Source organism: Castanea sativa, chromosome 2 (genome assembly GCF_040712315.1).
Source record: "Castanea sativa cultivar Marrone di Chiusa Pesio chromosome 2, ASM4071231v1".
Taxonomy (NCBI): domain Eukaryota; kingdom Viridiplantae; phylum Streptophyta; class Magnoliopsida; order Fagales; family Fagaceae; genus Castanea; species Castanea sativa.
The window spans coordinates 22,974,763-22,991,173 of record NC_134014.1 but is presented as its reverse complement, the minus strand read 5'-3'; the positions used below and the strand labels follow the sequence as shown (position 1 = coordinate 22,991,173).

Here is a 16,411-nt window from a genome sequence, read left to right as displayed (position 1 = left end):
ATTTTGCAATACCAAGTGATGCATCATTAATTATAAAAAAAAATGGTAGTTATAATTTATATTTTTATAAATATTATATAGTAAAAATTTTATTATTTTTAAAGATTATTTAACCAAGTCATATAATTAATTAAATATAATATATTATGTAACTAAAAATACAAGGAATGCCTTTCAAAAAAAAAAAAAAAAATACAAGGGATGGTTTATCAATTGCCCTTGGTTGGAAAAATTTTCTTACGAATTGGTTTGAAATAAAATATTTCATTTTTTTGAAATTAAAATTGTTCTATGTTGGTTTGGAGTTAAATTATCAATTTCATAATTTGCTGGGGGTGAGACAATTCATCAGACAATTCATCTAAACACATAGTAATTCTAGTATCACAACCAATTTCATAACTTTACCACATTTTTGCTACATGATGACCCGTGAGTAATGGAATCATAGATAGGGATGGCAATGGGGCGGGGCCTAAGGATGGGGTCTTCGTCCCCGTCCCGCATAGTTTTGTCTTGCCCCATTCTTGCCCCGCTCCGCCCCGCATGACGGAGAAAACTTTCTCCTCCCATTCTCGCCCCTTGGGGCCTTGTAAGGCCCCGCCCCACCCCGTAAAACTCTACTTTTTGTTAGTTGCCCTACAACTAGTACAATTTTTTTAATGAAATATATTTCATTAATAAAAATATACTTAAAATTACAACTGATAGGGTACTGATTTTGCCCATCTCCAAGTCGTCCATATAGGTCGTCTGTAACCCGGCTGGAATTATAAACACTCTCTGGAACCTACCTGCAACTACCCCGTCCAAGCAAGAAGAGCTCTAGACGAGATAAGCACCACCAGAGAATAGGCGCTCGTCCAGAGCGCGGACAACCTTGTCTTGAAGGAATTTGTCTATCAGACGAGACAGCCCCTGCGCAAGTGCCAAAGTATACTCAACTAAGGAATCCCAGGACGAGGGTATCATACTTAGGAAAATCTCCGAATATAATGTAATAATTCCTTATCCCACGCATAACTGCCAGGTATCCGTTGTGAAATAGAAGCAATAACTCCTAAATGGTTATGGGAGTTACATTTGACCCTTGCGCCTCCTTGAATCCAGGGGAGGTTCCAATTTCGATAACCGTCTATGAGGGCACTATATAAAGACTGATTCAGACAAGGCAAATGTATGTGAATTTTACTTCAAAAAAGTTGGAACTCCAAAAATATAGAGAGAAAAACTAACTTTGCCATCGGAGGGTTTTTGGCCGGTAGCCCCGGTCACCTTTGATTCGCTTTTCTTTTTTCTTCAGGCCGCAGAGAGAGCAAGTGGTCCTTTCAAGTCCGAAGCATCCAGCCTACTGATCTTCTTTGCATCATCAACAACTAAATCTATCCAATCAAATTAATTCAATTTTTAGAAAAAATTGAATAAAATATCCAAGTGTTTAACAAGACAATCATAAAATAAAATAAAAAAATCCTTATAGTATATAACACATAACAAAATAATGGCAAAAAACCATATCGGGTAGAATAAAATATATTAATATTAATATGTTCGTTTAAATAGTAGGGTTTTAGAGTATGAAAATTTTACAATTATAATCCTTAGTAATGCGGGGTGGGGCAGGGCAGGGATGGTGAGGGGTGGAGCAGGGTGGGTCTAAAAAGTCTAAACCCATCCCTGTCCCGCCCCGTGGTGCGGGGCTAAAATCTTACCCCATCCCCACCTCACCACCTTTGCGGGGCTAGTGGCGGCTCCAAAAATTTTATTTAAGGGGTTCATTAAAAATTTTTAATAAAAAAGAATTTGAATATATCGAGTTATCGACAAAAAATATAATAATAATACGTGAATGATGTGAACCTCAATTGATATGCTTTGAGACCCAACAAAAATATTGGAATACTTGCCCAAGAAAGCTAAAATTCAGATTTATGATAGAAACTCTGACCCAACGTTGATGATCGAAACGCGAACCAAATGTATAAGTTCACCTTGACCCAATGATTATAAAGAATCACAAACCGAATGTATAAAATTTGAACGCCACAAGGAAGAATCCATGATAAGTTCACAGTTCTTGAAAAACCAAAAGAAGAGCAAAGCCTCACATTTTCTGATTTTTAATCAATAATATATATGAAAAAACGTTTACAGACTTAAGGGCCTATTTAAAGGCTCCATAAGACTTGACATACAAGAAAATATATTCTAAAATAACTCCTAATTAATATCTTACCATATCAGGAATCAAAATTGACCTAAAAAGTATTAAATGCACCTAAAAACAAGGAAATAAATCACCTAAACCTAAAATAACCTTTTTACATAAAAATACCAAAAATAATAAATTACAATAATTAAACAGTAAATTGTGTTCTACATCAGACCCCTTCACTTGAAACAAACTCGTCCTCGAGTTCATCTTTGAAATCTGAAATCTTCCGCTCCAAATAAACAAATACTTCGAACGCTTTAATGACTTGATCCTGTTGTGAAACTTGAATCCTTCATAAAGTGTAGCAGAAAATTTCTTCTCATCTACTTTCAATTTATTTGCAACATCAATCAACAAATGGTTGATAATATAATTAAAATTTTATACTCTAAGAAAATCAACATATTGTATAGTCATCTTCAACAAATCAACTGAGACTTGAGGATTGTGAGTTGTGGACTCATCCTCATATTTGACCTCAATTGAATCTTCCACAATGTTCTCAATAATAACCATCTATTCTTCTTCTTGTTTTTTTTTCACTTTTTTTTTTGGATGATAACAGGAAACAAAAGATAAAAAGATAGAAAACTGATTTTAGAACCTGTGCTCTGATACCAAATGATGCGAACCTCAATCGACACGTTTTGAGACCCAACAAAAAGATTGGAATACTTGCCCAAGAAAGCTAAAATTCAGATTTATGATAGAAATCCTGACCCAACGTTGATGATCGAAACGAGAACCAAATGTATAAGTTGACTTTGACCCAATGATTATAAAGAATCACAAACTGAAGGTATAAAGTTTGAACGCCACAAGGAAGAATCCCTGATAAGTTCAGGGTTCTTGAAGAACCAAAAGAATAGTAAAACCTCACATTTTCTGATTTTTAATCAATAATATATATGAAAAAACGTTTACAAACTTAAGGGTCTATTTAAGGGCTCCATAAGACTTGACAGACAAAAAAAGATATTCTAAAATAACTTCTAATTGATACCTTACTATATCATGAATCAAATTTGACCTAAAAAGCATTAAATGCACCTAAAAACAAGGAAAAAAATCACCTAAACCTAAAATAACGTTTTTACATAAAAATACCAAAGATAATAAATTACAATAATTAAACAGTAAATTGTGTTCTACATCAGAAGTTTTACAATTTTATTCTACAAGTTTTCACATTTTGAATGTTACATGATAGTTCATTATAAGCATCTATTGCCAATGTGGGTAGTTACAATCTTGACCATTTTATTTTGTTAAGTTTGTCTAACATTTTTATCTTTATAAAGTTGCTATTATCTATTTGACTTTGTTTTTATAAAAAGATTTTAGACTAAATGACTGATCTCAACTCATTGACTTCATATTAATCATTGACACGCACGATCACACTCATTTATTCATAAAATTATACACTTTGTGTCTACTTAATTAATCAAATGCTTGAACAATCACTAACTTTACAATTTTTTTCTTGAATTTTACTAACTTTATAATAAAAATTTATTATAACATGATAACAATATACACACATGTCAAAAAAACCTCTTTATTTCATAATTATTAAATTATATAAAGTTATATTGTATTTATATTGTACACACAATCATCCACACACATCATAATTTATACAAATAACATTATAACAAAATATAATATACACAATCAATATTAGACACACTCACACAAATATAATATAAACTTATAAAAAAAATTACACTTCCAATTCACAAATACTAACTCTTTAATTTTAGAGTTGAAAATACTTGTAATAAGAGTGTGCAAAATTTAAGTCAGGGTATGAAAAATATATTTTTAAGATTAAATTAAAGTATTAATCTAACAAAAAATTATATTTTATATATATAAATTTTTTTTTTTTTGAAGTCAAGGGGTTCATTTGAACCCTTGAATAGGCAATAACGCCGCTCCTGTCCAGGGTGAGAAAAACCATCGCGGGGTGAAGTAGAGAGAGGGCGGAAAAAAATTGTCATCCTTAGACCGACATGTACTTACCATTTTATTTCTACCGCTTACAACTCCTCGTATATGCAAATTGTGATAAAAATTGTAAAAATTATTTGGTACTAGATTTACTATGAAGAAATTTCAGAATCCTCCAAATACTAAGCATTTATAGCAAAAAAATTGTCGGACGTCTAAAATCCCTCACTGACCGCGGAAATTTATTGTGTTTCTAGATTTTTACTCCAAACAAATTGTAGAATCCTCCAGATCCTAAGCATGTATAGCCAAAAATTTTGTCGGACGTCTAAATCCCTCACTGACGGTGGTAGTAATCACCAGCCTACTCAGACGTCCACGTGTCAACTTAAATGCAAAGAGATTAGAGATCTTCATCGTTTCGTGATCGTGGACTTCCTAGCAGCCGTACAAAACAAAAAGACAAACTCACCCTCGTACGTTCCCTTCCATGTCTTAACTCTTAAGCCGAAAGAGCCTCTCGCACTTGACCTGTCCTTTTCCCCACACGTGTCTCCAAACTCAAAAGCAAAAAGACGCTAAAAAGCGCGTTTACACTGGAACCTTCACGCGCAAGCCCCATCACACCGTCCATCTTCACGTGCATCCAGTCATCGTAGCCGTCGCCTTCTCAACCGCACACACACCGCCACGTAGTGCTCAAAGACGTGGCGGAAGATTACGTTTCAGAAAATTTATTATTTTAATCTTATCCGATCTCAGCCCTATAAATCCTAGACCGCCTCTCAGATTCAAAACCTCACCACTCCAACAGAAAAAACTGAATCAAATACTTTTCATTTCAAAGTACCAAAAAAAAAAAAAAACACTTTCTAGTTTCTATCACACTTTCTCAGATACTACATGGCGATGAGCATCACGCACCAGATCGGAGCTCTCGCCGGAACTCCGATTCCGCTGGAAACAGGTAATACGAACTCAGCCGAGACAACTGCGACGGTGAGCGCAGCGTCTGTGTGGAAATCTCCGGCGTCGAGTCTCCGATGCAAGGTCCAAAAATCAGACGCCGTGGATTTCGGTCCGTCGCCGCCGATGAGTCCTTGCAGATCGCCGGTGCTCGGAGCGACACGAGCCGATCTCTCGGTGGCGTGCAGAGCCTTCGCGACGGAGGTAGAAGCGCCTCCGGCGAGGGACGTAGAGTACAGGACGGGGGGTGCGCAGGATAAGAAGGGAGAGGGGGTGCCGGTTTACGTGATGATGCCGTTGGATAGCGTGACGATGAACAACGCGGTGAATAGGAGGAAAGCGATGAACGCCAGTTTGCAGGCGCTGAAGAGTGCCGGAGTGGAGGGGATCATGATGGACGTGTGGTGGGGATTGGTGGAGAGAGAGGCGGCTGGATCGTACAATTGGGGTGGGTATGCCGAGTTGCTTGAGTTGGCTAAGAAGCACGGACTCAAAGTCCAGGCCGTCATGTCGTTTCATCAATGTGGCGGAAACGTCGGGGACTCTGTCACGTGCGTTTCTTTTCATCCTCTCCTTTTTCTTTTTTCTTTTTTAAATTATTATTATTATTATTAGCAAATTAAATAAATTTCAAAGGGCTTTTTTTTTTGTTTGTTTGTTTGAGGAGCGTGCGGGACACGCGCTTTTGATTTGGGTTTTATTTTATTTTTATTAAGCTGACGTAATATGTGAAAAGTTCTTGACCTTTACCCTTCAACTTCTTAGAATCATTTTGGTTTTCACATTATGTTTTAGAAAAGAACATTTTAGGAATTGAAATGAATCTGATTATGAACGATTGGTTTTGGTTTTGATATACAGTATTCCTTTGCCCAAGTGGGTTGGGGAAGAGATTGAAAAAGACCCTGACCTTGCATACACTGATCAATGGGGGAGGAGGAATCATGAATATCTATCACTTGGGTGTGATACACTTCCAGTTCTTAAGGGACGGACACCTGTGCAGTGTTATGCTGACTTCATGCGTGCCTTCAGAGATAACTTCAACCACTTGCTTGGTGACACCATCGTGGTAATGATTCATCCCTATACTTGTTTCTTCTATGTTTTATTCATTTTGGTTTGCATTAGTTTTTGGGTCTATTGTCATCTGTTATTCATTGCTACTATGAGTTTTAATTTAAAAACTGGAATAGTCTAATTGGTGCAGTTCCAAATGGATCGATGCATTCAGTGTACTGCACCGTCCTCTCACACACACACACACACATATATATATATATATATAAGAGTAGGTTCCTGAATAGAAGTCACATGTGAGCGGTAAGACCTACTATTATGTGAGAGAAAGGAGGATGTAATACACTGGATGTACAAAATGGTCAATTGTCATTTGTTCATTGCTACTGTGTTTTTTAATCTCACAATAAAAGCTGGAATGGTCTAATTGGTGTGGTTCAAAATATGATCGATAAGATATGCAGAGTGTACTACACTGTCCTCTCACATAAGAGTAGGTTCCTGTACAGAAGTCACATGTGATGTGAGACCCACGATTATGTGAAAGGGGATGTTATACAAAATAATAGAGACCTAGAATTAAATTTATTTAATCTCTTTGAATTAGAGTATGCTGCTATATGCCATGAATCTAGATTGCAGGCTAACTTGTTTGTAACTTGTTACATTTAGGAAATTCAAGTGGGAATGGGTCCAGCTGGTGAGCTTCGATACCCTTCATATCCAGAGCAGAATGGGATATGGAGGTTCCCAGGAATCGGTGCCTTCCAGTGTTATGACAAGGTATTTATAATCTATGTTCTCTCCTTTAAGCCAGTGATTTAGTGATATCTAGTTGTTTGCTAATGTTTATTACATGGTGCAGTATATGCTGAGTAGCTTAAAAGCTGCTGCTGAAGCTGTTGGTAAGTCGGAATGGGGCAGCACAGGCCCTACTGATGCTGGCGAATACAACAACTGGCCAGAAGATACCCCATTTTTCAGAAAAGAAGGTGGAGGTTGGAATAGTTCTTATGGTGAATTCTTCCTAGGCTGGTACTCGCAGATGCTCCTAGACCATGGCGACAGAATACTCATGTCAGCCAAGTCAATCTTTGAGAATTCAGGTGTTAAGATTTCGGTCAAGGTTGCAGGCATCCATTGGCACTATGGGACTCGTTCTCATGCCCCTGAACTCACAGCTGGGTATTATAACACTCGACTCCGAGATGGTTACCTTCCTATTGCCCAGATGTTGGCACGCCATGGAGCTATATTCAATTTCACCTGCATTGAGATGAGAGATCATGAGCAACCACAGGATGCCCTTTGTGCACCTGAGAAGCTTGTCAAGCAAGTGGCTTTAGCTACTCAGAAAGCACGAGTCCCACTTGCTGGGGAAAATGCATTGCCTCGTTATGATGATTATGCACATGAGCAGATCTTACAAGCATCATCGCTGAATTTCGATGGTAATTCAGGTGAAAGTGAGATGTGTGCATTCACTTACTTGAGGATGAACCAACAATTATTCCAGGCAGATAACTGGGGACGGTTTGTAGCTTTTGTGAAGAAAATGAAGGAAGGTAAGGGTGCTAACAAGTGTCGGGAGCAGGTTGAGCGGGAAGCTGAGCATTTTGTGCATATTACCGAGCCTTTGGTGCAAGAAGCTGCTGTTGCTCTTATGCACTAAAAAATTTAGGTTTTACCCATGGTTTCAGACTTTGGGGACTAGGGCAGAAGAAGTCATACAGTGTAAAATAATGTCTCTACCTTGTTTGTTTCCTATAGCTCTTATTTTTATATGCTGTGGCTATGGAAATGTGTAATCTTGTGTCATAAGATGGGGATTCTAGTGTTAATTGTTTCAATACCCAAAAACTTCTTAATACATGATTATATATATTTCTCCAATCTCTCGGCTTTCCGTTTTACTCATTGATGTCAAATAATTTGCTTGCTTCTTGCATGTTAAATCATTATTTTGTTGGAATTGTACATTTCTCAGGGGTTATCATCCATAACTATTATCTTAAAAAATATTAATCACGAAATCAGTGATCTTCATTGTATTGAATCTTGGTTAAAATGTAATCAAAATGTAATCTATCAACTAATGGCAATGCCAAAGTGAAAATTCTATGTCACCTACCCTGCGCAGTTAGAATTGGGGATAGCTATACTAGTGGCAAATAGTCAAATACTATATACTATGTTTGTCTCCCAGCTTGGAGAAGAACTCTATTGTAGCTGGATTTTGGATGAAATATCTTTCTCAGCGGTGAGAGCTAGAGTATGCAGGGTATGGTGGTGAAATGAGAGCCAGTATCTATTTATGTTGAGACGTTCAAGACTTCAAGTGTGTCTTGACATATCCCCCAATCCAGATTAAAAAAAAAAAAAAAAAAGAGGACAGGTAAAGTTGAGTAATTAATCATCTCGCCTAAACTCAAAAATTGTTTATTTAAGGATATGTTAAAGAAAATTTTCTCAAGTATGGTGTCTTGTTAGTTGTTACGATGTATCGAGTTTGTGGGGCTTGTAGCTGACGATGTGCCTTCTGTTGTTCCTAATTTTCTTATTCAAATATCCAGCCAAAAAACCTTTTTAAAAAAAATTTCTAGTCAGGTTTCTTCCAGTAAGATCCAAACAAAAAGTTGTACTGAACTTGTAGAACGCCTCTGTTAAACTGAACATCTAATCATTTCATTTTAGTTTCTCCGTAAAGTATCACATTTCAAGCTTTTATGTCCTAGAATTTTAACATCTTCATGTTTCAATATGAAGCTGCTTTTGTTTCTAGGCCATCTGGTTATAACGATGCTATTTTAATAGAATAGCAAATTCATTGCATGGATCACCTTAAAGTTGAAAAGCTTTATAGATTAATTTTTTACTTCCTTGTTTTGATTTGTTTCCAACCTTTACCTTTCTATATTTCTGGTTTGTCATATAGTTTGGCAGTTGAAAACGTAAAATTTTATACATGACTTTTATAAATTAGACCTTCAGTTTGTGAAAAACAATAGACTTGAAAGCCTTATGACAATTTGAGGTATTCTTTATTCGTAAATGGATTGTCATTGAGGGATATGTGCGTAAAGGTCTCAGATCGACCAGCACTCATCAATCTGATATGCAGGAACCAAGATTGGCAACATATATGGCATTCTACATGCATGCATCATTCATAACTAAGTTGGAGAATCATATATGCATGACCATGAAGGAGATTTTCCAACGATTAAAATTGAAGTCTCTGCATATAATTGAGTGGTTGAGATTAATTCACTTAATATATCTGTTTTGTCATTTAACTTTTTGCTCTACAGTTTAACTCAAAATCATGCATCTTTAAATTAGAAAGGAGGTAGGGCTCAGTTCAAGGTACGTACGTATTTGGGGAGGATACACCTTGTATCTCCATTCTCTGACAGAGTTAATTAATAAACCAAAAAGATGCTGCGATGTGATGTTTTGCCTGTGTCATGTGACAAGTCACATGTATTCTTATTTCTGCCATAACTAGTCACATGTATTGAGTTTTTGGAGGCCACCAATAGATGCATTTTCATAAGCTCCCTTTTAAATCTGGTTTTTGGTGCGCATTCATCAATTTTGAGATGCGATCCCTACTAGTTGTGGAATCACATTCAGACACGGATGGATTTAATTCTCGTGATTCTTTGTACATTGATATATTTGGTCAACCCAAAGTTGCTATCAGACTTTGTTGCAGATGATGACCATCCATCAAATATCAACATATATAGCCACATTGGTCTCTATCTTTCAAATGAACGTGTCATGCGGTAAAAGTGTGACTTGCTCACAATTTTTTCTTTCCATCACATAGGAATTGCATGTCCATGAGATCAATGGGATATCATAATGCTGGACCAGTCTAATCCTCCATAGATCTAAAAAATTTATAATATATATTGGTATAATTTATTTTATTATTATTCTTCAATTGTAATGTAAAATTACTGATGACAATTGTTAGTTATTATGGGTTAGGTTGGCTAATTCCTATGTCAACAAGTGATTAAGAAGATTGTATTTAAATAACTTGGTTATGTATAAGTTGAGTCAAGAAATAGCTTGGAGAGATCAAGTTTCAAAAGACTTGCTTGAGTAATTTTATTCTCACTCAAGCAAACTCAAAATACAAAGTTTGCTCCGCCTTTGCTTAAGCAATATAATGATTAGGAGTGTCCACAAATTGGGTTTGGTCGGATTGCCCACCAACCTGCTCGCAACTGGTGGAACATGAGTTCAACAGTAAAATTTCTAGTTAAATGATAGTAAACATGAATGCTAATTAAACAAGAGAAAATTATGAGACCCAATTTCTTTTAGACTTGTTGATGATTAAGAATTAGACTAATGAAAAGGCTGTACTCATACCCTTTCAAGTGTTCACATGGGGAACAAAGGTATGTTGATCTCATACATGTGGTGTCTCCATGAACTTACTAATGAGTATCGCTAAACCATACTCATGCCTTCCAAACCATAGAGCTCAACTAACCCTGTGAAAGTACATGAGTTTGGTTTATGATTTTGAAATTTGAAGAGACAAGCTATATTGTTTTGACTTAGATGTTGGATTTTCTTAAGAAACCAAGCAGATTTAGTTATTGTCCACCCAATATCATATTTTTGTAACGTTAATTATTATTACACACACTGAGTTATACACTGCCGTACACACTTAGCTGAAATCGTGTTTTCAAAACACAATTTCATATGTGTGTCCTGTACTCACAGTCTACAACTATCACAACTCTACATCAATTAAAGCTATTGGTTGTGAGGCCCACCCCATAGAGAGAGAGAGAGAGAGAGAGAGAGAGAGAGAGAGAGAGAGAGAGAGTATTGACCATGAAGTATGAAGTGCGAACCCTACTGGTGTGGTAAAGAGTAAAAACTTAATATGATCATTTTGAGGTGAGGAAAATATGGGTTGCAAAGTCCGATCCGTGAAGTGAAGTCTGTGTAGCCCATTTGATTTGAAAAGTGACCCATTTGCATGACAAGAAGTAGAGTAAAAGGGCAACTCGTAATCGTATAGAGAATTAATTGGGCTCTTCGCCTTAGGCCTTGCACATGTTTGGTCCAATTTTTGTGCTATGTGAGATTTGTATTTATTGACAAAATGAGAGGTGCCACGTGGCTAAAAAAAAGCCTTTGATCTTCGACATTTCAATTTTTTTTTCTTCTCAAACTAGAATCATAACTTTTGTCTCAATTTTAATGTAGCAAATGGGCGAGTGATTGTCTATAATTTTTACGTATATTTACTAATTTTCTCTACCATTATCACATCAAAATATTGGTAAAAATTATGACACAAAAGTTGTGTCGAAAGGTTTTTTATCTATCTTTTTCCTCCGTCCGTTCTAATTAATACCATTGCTTCCAATTAGTCGTGGTTGTTCTTCCTTTTCGGTATTAGCGGTTCAACTCTTGGTGATCCAAAGTCCTTTTTCAGAGGCCCATTTCCAGTTGCCAATTTCAGCCACCCAATGCCGATTCCAAGGCAGAAATACAAGCCTGCTCCTTACATCAACATACACGTACTTATGTATAGCATAATTCCTGACTTCCATATGTCACTTCTCTATGGACCTCTAACTGCTATAAATACTTCAGAAAACAAGGCAAAAAAACATTGAGATCAAGAAATTGAAAAAGATAAAAACTTGGTTATTTAACATTTTCTGAGCAAAGATGGCCAGCGCAAAGCAAAATTACAAATCAGGTCAAGCCCATGGACAGGGCCAGGTAGGAAAATTTTCCAATGGGGATTAAGTTATATTCTTTTAATTAACCATATTTTTTTTATGGAACTTTTATAATTTAACCATGTTAGCACTTAGCACCATATTTGTAAGAGCATTAGTATTAGGAGTTGTAAAACTCCAAATATGTAATTTTATACCATCAAACCACAACATCAAAAGCATTACTTGAGATGTTATTTTTTTTTAAAATTTGCAACTAAACTATAGTAATATTTTGCAACCAAGCAGTAGCAAGATGGTATTTTTTTTAAAATAGTTTTTTATTGTCTCGCATATTTTATATTATTTCTAATTCTTCTAATCTCTCTCTCTCTCTCTCTCTCTCTCTCTCTCTCTCACACACACACACCTCTTTTTAAATAGTTTTTTTTATTGTCTCTCACCTCCTTTGGGTTATATTATCTTATTGTGTAGATATATTATTTTAATATAAGGAAAATAAAAACTAGGATGTTGGGTATTACTTGTATTGTAAAGTGAGATGATATAATAAATAAAATAGTTTTTTAAATGGTAAAATAGAACATTTTTTGCAATCTTGAATGCTAATGCTCGAAAATATTAATTATTGACCGTTCATTTTGAGTAATAATTATTACATGTGTATACATGCTATTTGTAATACAACAAGTGTTAAAATAATGTGGGTCCTATTTAATAAAAAAATTGAATAAATGAGAGAAATTGTATAAAGTTAACTTTAAAGCTTATAAAGCTAACAAAATACTGACATAAAGCTAAGTGGCTGACATTTTGGTATAAATTCTGACATAAAGTGGTGTGTTAACGGTTTTTATGGTGTCCATTAACACAACTCATATAACAATAACTAACCATTTATTTTTGTGTTTGGGCAGGCCAAGACTGAAGAGTGGGTTCAATCCACAAAGGACACAGCCAATGCAGCCAAAGACAGGACAGCTAGTGCAGCTCAATCTGCTAAAGACAGGACAGCCAGTGCAGCTCAATCAGCTCAGGAGTCTGCCCAACAAGGAAAGGATCAAAGTGCCGGTTTCCTCCAGCAGGTTCTCCCTCATTTTATTTTATTTTTCAAGGGATGTTACCAAATTCAATAGTCTCTAGACAAATAAAAACACTCTAATATATCTTATTATAATAAAGTAATTAAAGTTTAAAATTGGAAAAAAAAAAAAAAAAAACCTCAAACGCACAATTGCTTCAATTAATTGAGTATAAAGTGGATCATCAAAAGTACGATAGAGTTTAGAAAATTTACATTCATTTGGAGTTTTATTAATAACATTTGCACTTCATAAACATATATGGGCTGGTTAGGTTTTTACCCGTTTTAGGTCATGTAGGGTATTTGAGTTATTTCCTAACAACAAAAAAACAAAAACCCACACATATATGTTTACACTCAACCATGGATTTTTTTGCATCACATGCTATATCAGAATGAGAGATTTATGATTTATTAGACTTCCAGTTTAGCTTATATATAGAAAAAAAATACATTTAAATGTTTATGCGTTGAATTTTAGGAAAATATTCACGGTGCAACATTGTTAATTTGTTCCTGTAACAGACCGGAGAACAGGTGAAGAACATGGCTCAAAATGCTGTAGACAGTGTGAAGAGCACGATTGGAATGGCTGAAAGTAATGCTAAGAAATGAAAGAAAACACTTATTTGTCTCTCATATTATGATGCTACATTAATGGATTTAGGTTGTTTTTTTGTTGGTTTTTTCACCTAGGTTTTTGCTCTTCCTGACTAAAAGGGACAAGCAACATTGCCGTTGAAGTGAGATTTCTTTTAAGAAAACTCCTCTCGGTTGTAATAAAGACATTTGCTTTTCATTATTTTGATTTTTCCCTTTTCATTATAATATGAGATGTAATAAAGGCTTAACAATAATACATATGTAAAGCTGATTTGTTTCACCTTCTTCAATATCTTTATGCATCTTCTCTCTCTCTCTCTCTCTCTCTCTCTCTCTCTCTATATATATATATATATATATATATACATCTTTATGTAGAATTTCCCATTTTTGTTAATGTTTCCAAGGATGTATAGCCAATTTGCCATACAGAACCAATTTAAGCGGTATATTTCAATGTTTTTATCTTCTTCTTTGTTTAGAGAACTTATTTTCATTAATTTATTATGTTTAAAAAATAATATTGGCTAAAAGAAGGTTGTATTTAGAAAGTAATGGTATGTTTGAATGCTGTAATTACTTTTGTAATGAAATAAGTTTTTTGGTAAACCATAGACTATATTAATTTAAAGCAATAAAGTTTGGGCAGAGCTTCTAAAGGTACATGCTAATGGCATCAAAGTATAAAAGCATTACAATGTCCGAAGGTGGACAAACAAAGCTAGTAAAATCTTCTTGTTGATATGCCCCATTCTTAGCTAATATATCTGGACACTGATTAGCTTCCTAGTAACAGTAATTAACCTTCACCCTTGGAATTAATCCCAAAAGGCACCTGCAGTTTGACATAAGGAGAGTGTGAGCAGTGTTTATATATAGTATTAGAAGGAGATTTATAAAAAAAAAAAAAGTTTTAGGTAGAAAAAGAAATTATTTCTCTTCACCCCCTTCTGGCATGTTTCTTAAAAGGGAAATAAAAAACGAGAGTGCCAACTTAAAATATAAACAAATATCTCTATTTCTCATCCAATAATGCAAATATATATATATATATATATATATATATATATATATATATATATATATATATATTTCACATCCAGGAAAGCAAAGATATCTATCTCGATTCTAATAAAAATAAGACAAAAAAAAAAAAGGGAGGAAATCCAAAATAAATCTTAAATATTTTCCCTTGTGACAAGTTAAATTTAGACTTTTTAATATTATCATTTTAAGCCCTAAACTTTATAAATTAAAATTATGACAATCTAACTCCTCCATCAATACTTATTGAAAACTACTAATGGAGTAACCTTTTTGACGGGAGAAAAATTTATATTATCCTTTATTACACCTAAATAGTACCATTTTTGTCTTGGATGGTTTGTCATTTTCAACATATTAAAGAGGGTAAAACACAATACAGAAACATGACAGAGTATGGATGAGAGCGAGAGAGAGATGATACGGTAGAGTGGGCAAAATAGTTTCATTTGGATATAATAGCTGCTAAAAAATGTTCTAATCATATTGGATGTCTCTTTTAGTGGTTTGTAATAGAAATAGAGAGAGATTGAATTATCATGGCTTATAAAGTATAAATTAAAAACGACCACAAATTAAAAAGTAAGAATATAATTTGTCACAAGGAGGATAGGACAGCTATAAATTTTTTTTTTGAACTTAAAAAAATAAAGAAAGATATGAATAGCACAGAGACAAAACATCTTGACAAAAATATTGTTTTCTACCCTAAAATTTGCATGAAGTTTTTTTTTTTTTTTAAAATCCTTAAACTATTCAAAATGGTACATATTTTATTTTGCCTTCCATTCTCATTTATTTTATCCTATCTATCTAAATAGGTGTCACTAATTTTAGTATTAGAGAGTTCGATGTGGACTATTACATTTGAAAAAAGGCAAAAAACAAAGAATACATATGAGACGAGCAAGTAGCACAAAACTATTGGTCACAAGTAGATACAAAAGTTTATTATTATTATTATTATTATTTAAATTTAAGGAAGAAAGAAGAGGTTTTTCAAGATCTTTTTAAAATTCAAAGAAAAAATTGTGACATTTTGGAAAATAATATTAGGGTGGGTTTGGATAGGGAGGTTGCGTCTACGTTTCGCGTTTTTGACTTTTTTTTTTTCCTTGCACACAGATTTCAACAGCAGACATGAAGCACTGTTCACCACTGTGCGTGAACAGTAACTGCACAGTGGTGAACTGTTCATGTACTTTTTAATTTTTTTTAATTAAAAATGAAACCCGCAGTACTATTTATACATTTAAAAATTATTTTGCTACAGTAGTTTTAATTTTCAGTTTTTAACTGTATCCAAACGAATCCTTAGTAAAAGTTAATAGATGTTCTAAAGACATTGATTTAAGAAACTTTTAAAATTTTTCTAAGAGGAAAAAAATTATTAATTTTTGGACAAACTTTCATATTTTGTATTAATAATTGCCACCAATTAATAAAACCCAAGAATATTTTAGCTCGAAATATCTATTAGTCTATTTTTGTAAAAAAAAAAAAAAAAGAAGCGAACTCCCAAAACGCAGTGAAATTTGGCACGACGCATAAACTGTCAACACCAACGTATGATCTCAAAGTATCTAGGACAACCGTTGGCCACATGGGTCTTCGGCTCTACACTCTACTTCATTCTCAGAGCTTCCATTCTCACTTACGTGGACGTGCATGATAAGCCCATTTCCACATGAAAAAAAACCCCTCTTTATTAAACAAAATTACACAAACTGCCACTACCACACACTACCACTTCAAAAACAGAAACAAAGACAGAAACAATCACAACCTCTCACT

General features: G+C 34.5%; 2 protein-coding genes across 2 annotated transcripts; both read left to right on the top strand.

The window, feature by feature from the left end:
* The first annotated feature begins 4,963 nt into the window (after positions 1 to 4,963).
* Positions 4,964 to 8,050, top strand: LOC142624526 (beta-amylase 1, chloroplastic). Its single transcript, XM_075798121.1, has 4 exons — positions 4,964 to 5,688; positions 5,999 to 6,209; positions 6,830 to 6,940; positions 7,023 to 8,050. The coding sequence occupies exons 1-4, from the start codon at positions 5,075 to 5,077 to the stop codon at positions 7,827 to 7,829; spliced, it is 1,743 nt and encodes a 580-aa protein (XP_075654236.1). The 5' UTR covers positions 4,964 to 5,074; the 3' UTR covers positions 7,830 to 8,050.
* A 3,771-nt stretch (positions 8,051 to 11,821) lies between these two features.
* On the top strand, positions 11,822 to 13,698 carry LOC142623555 (uncharacterized). Its single transcript, XM_075796990.1, has 3 exons — positions 11,822 to 11,926; positions 12,804 to 12,971; positions 13,496 to 13,698. The coding sequence occupies exons 1-3, from the start codon at positions 11,873 to 11,875 to the stop codon at positions 13,583 to 13,585; spliced, it is 312 nt and encodes a 103-aa protein (XP_075653105.1). The 5' UTR covers positions 11,822 to 11,872; the 3' UTR covers positions 13,586 to 13,698.
* The last annotated feature ends 2,713 nt before the right edge of the window (positions 13,699 to 16,411 follow it).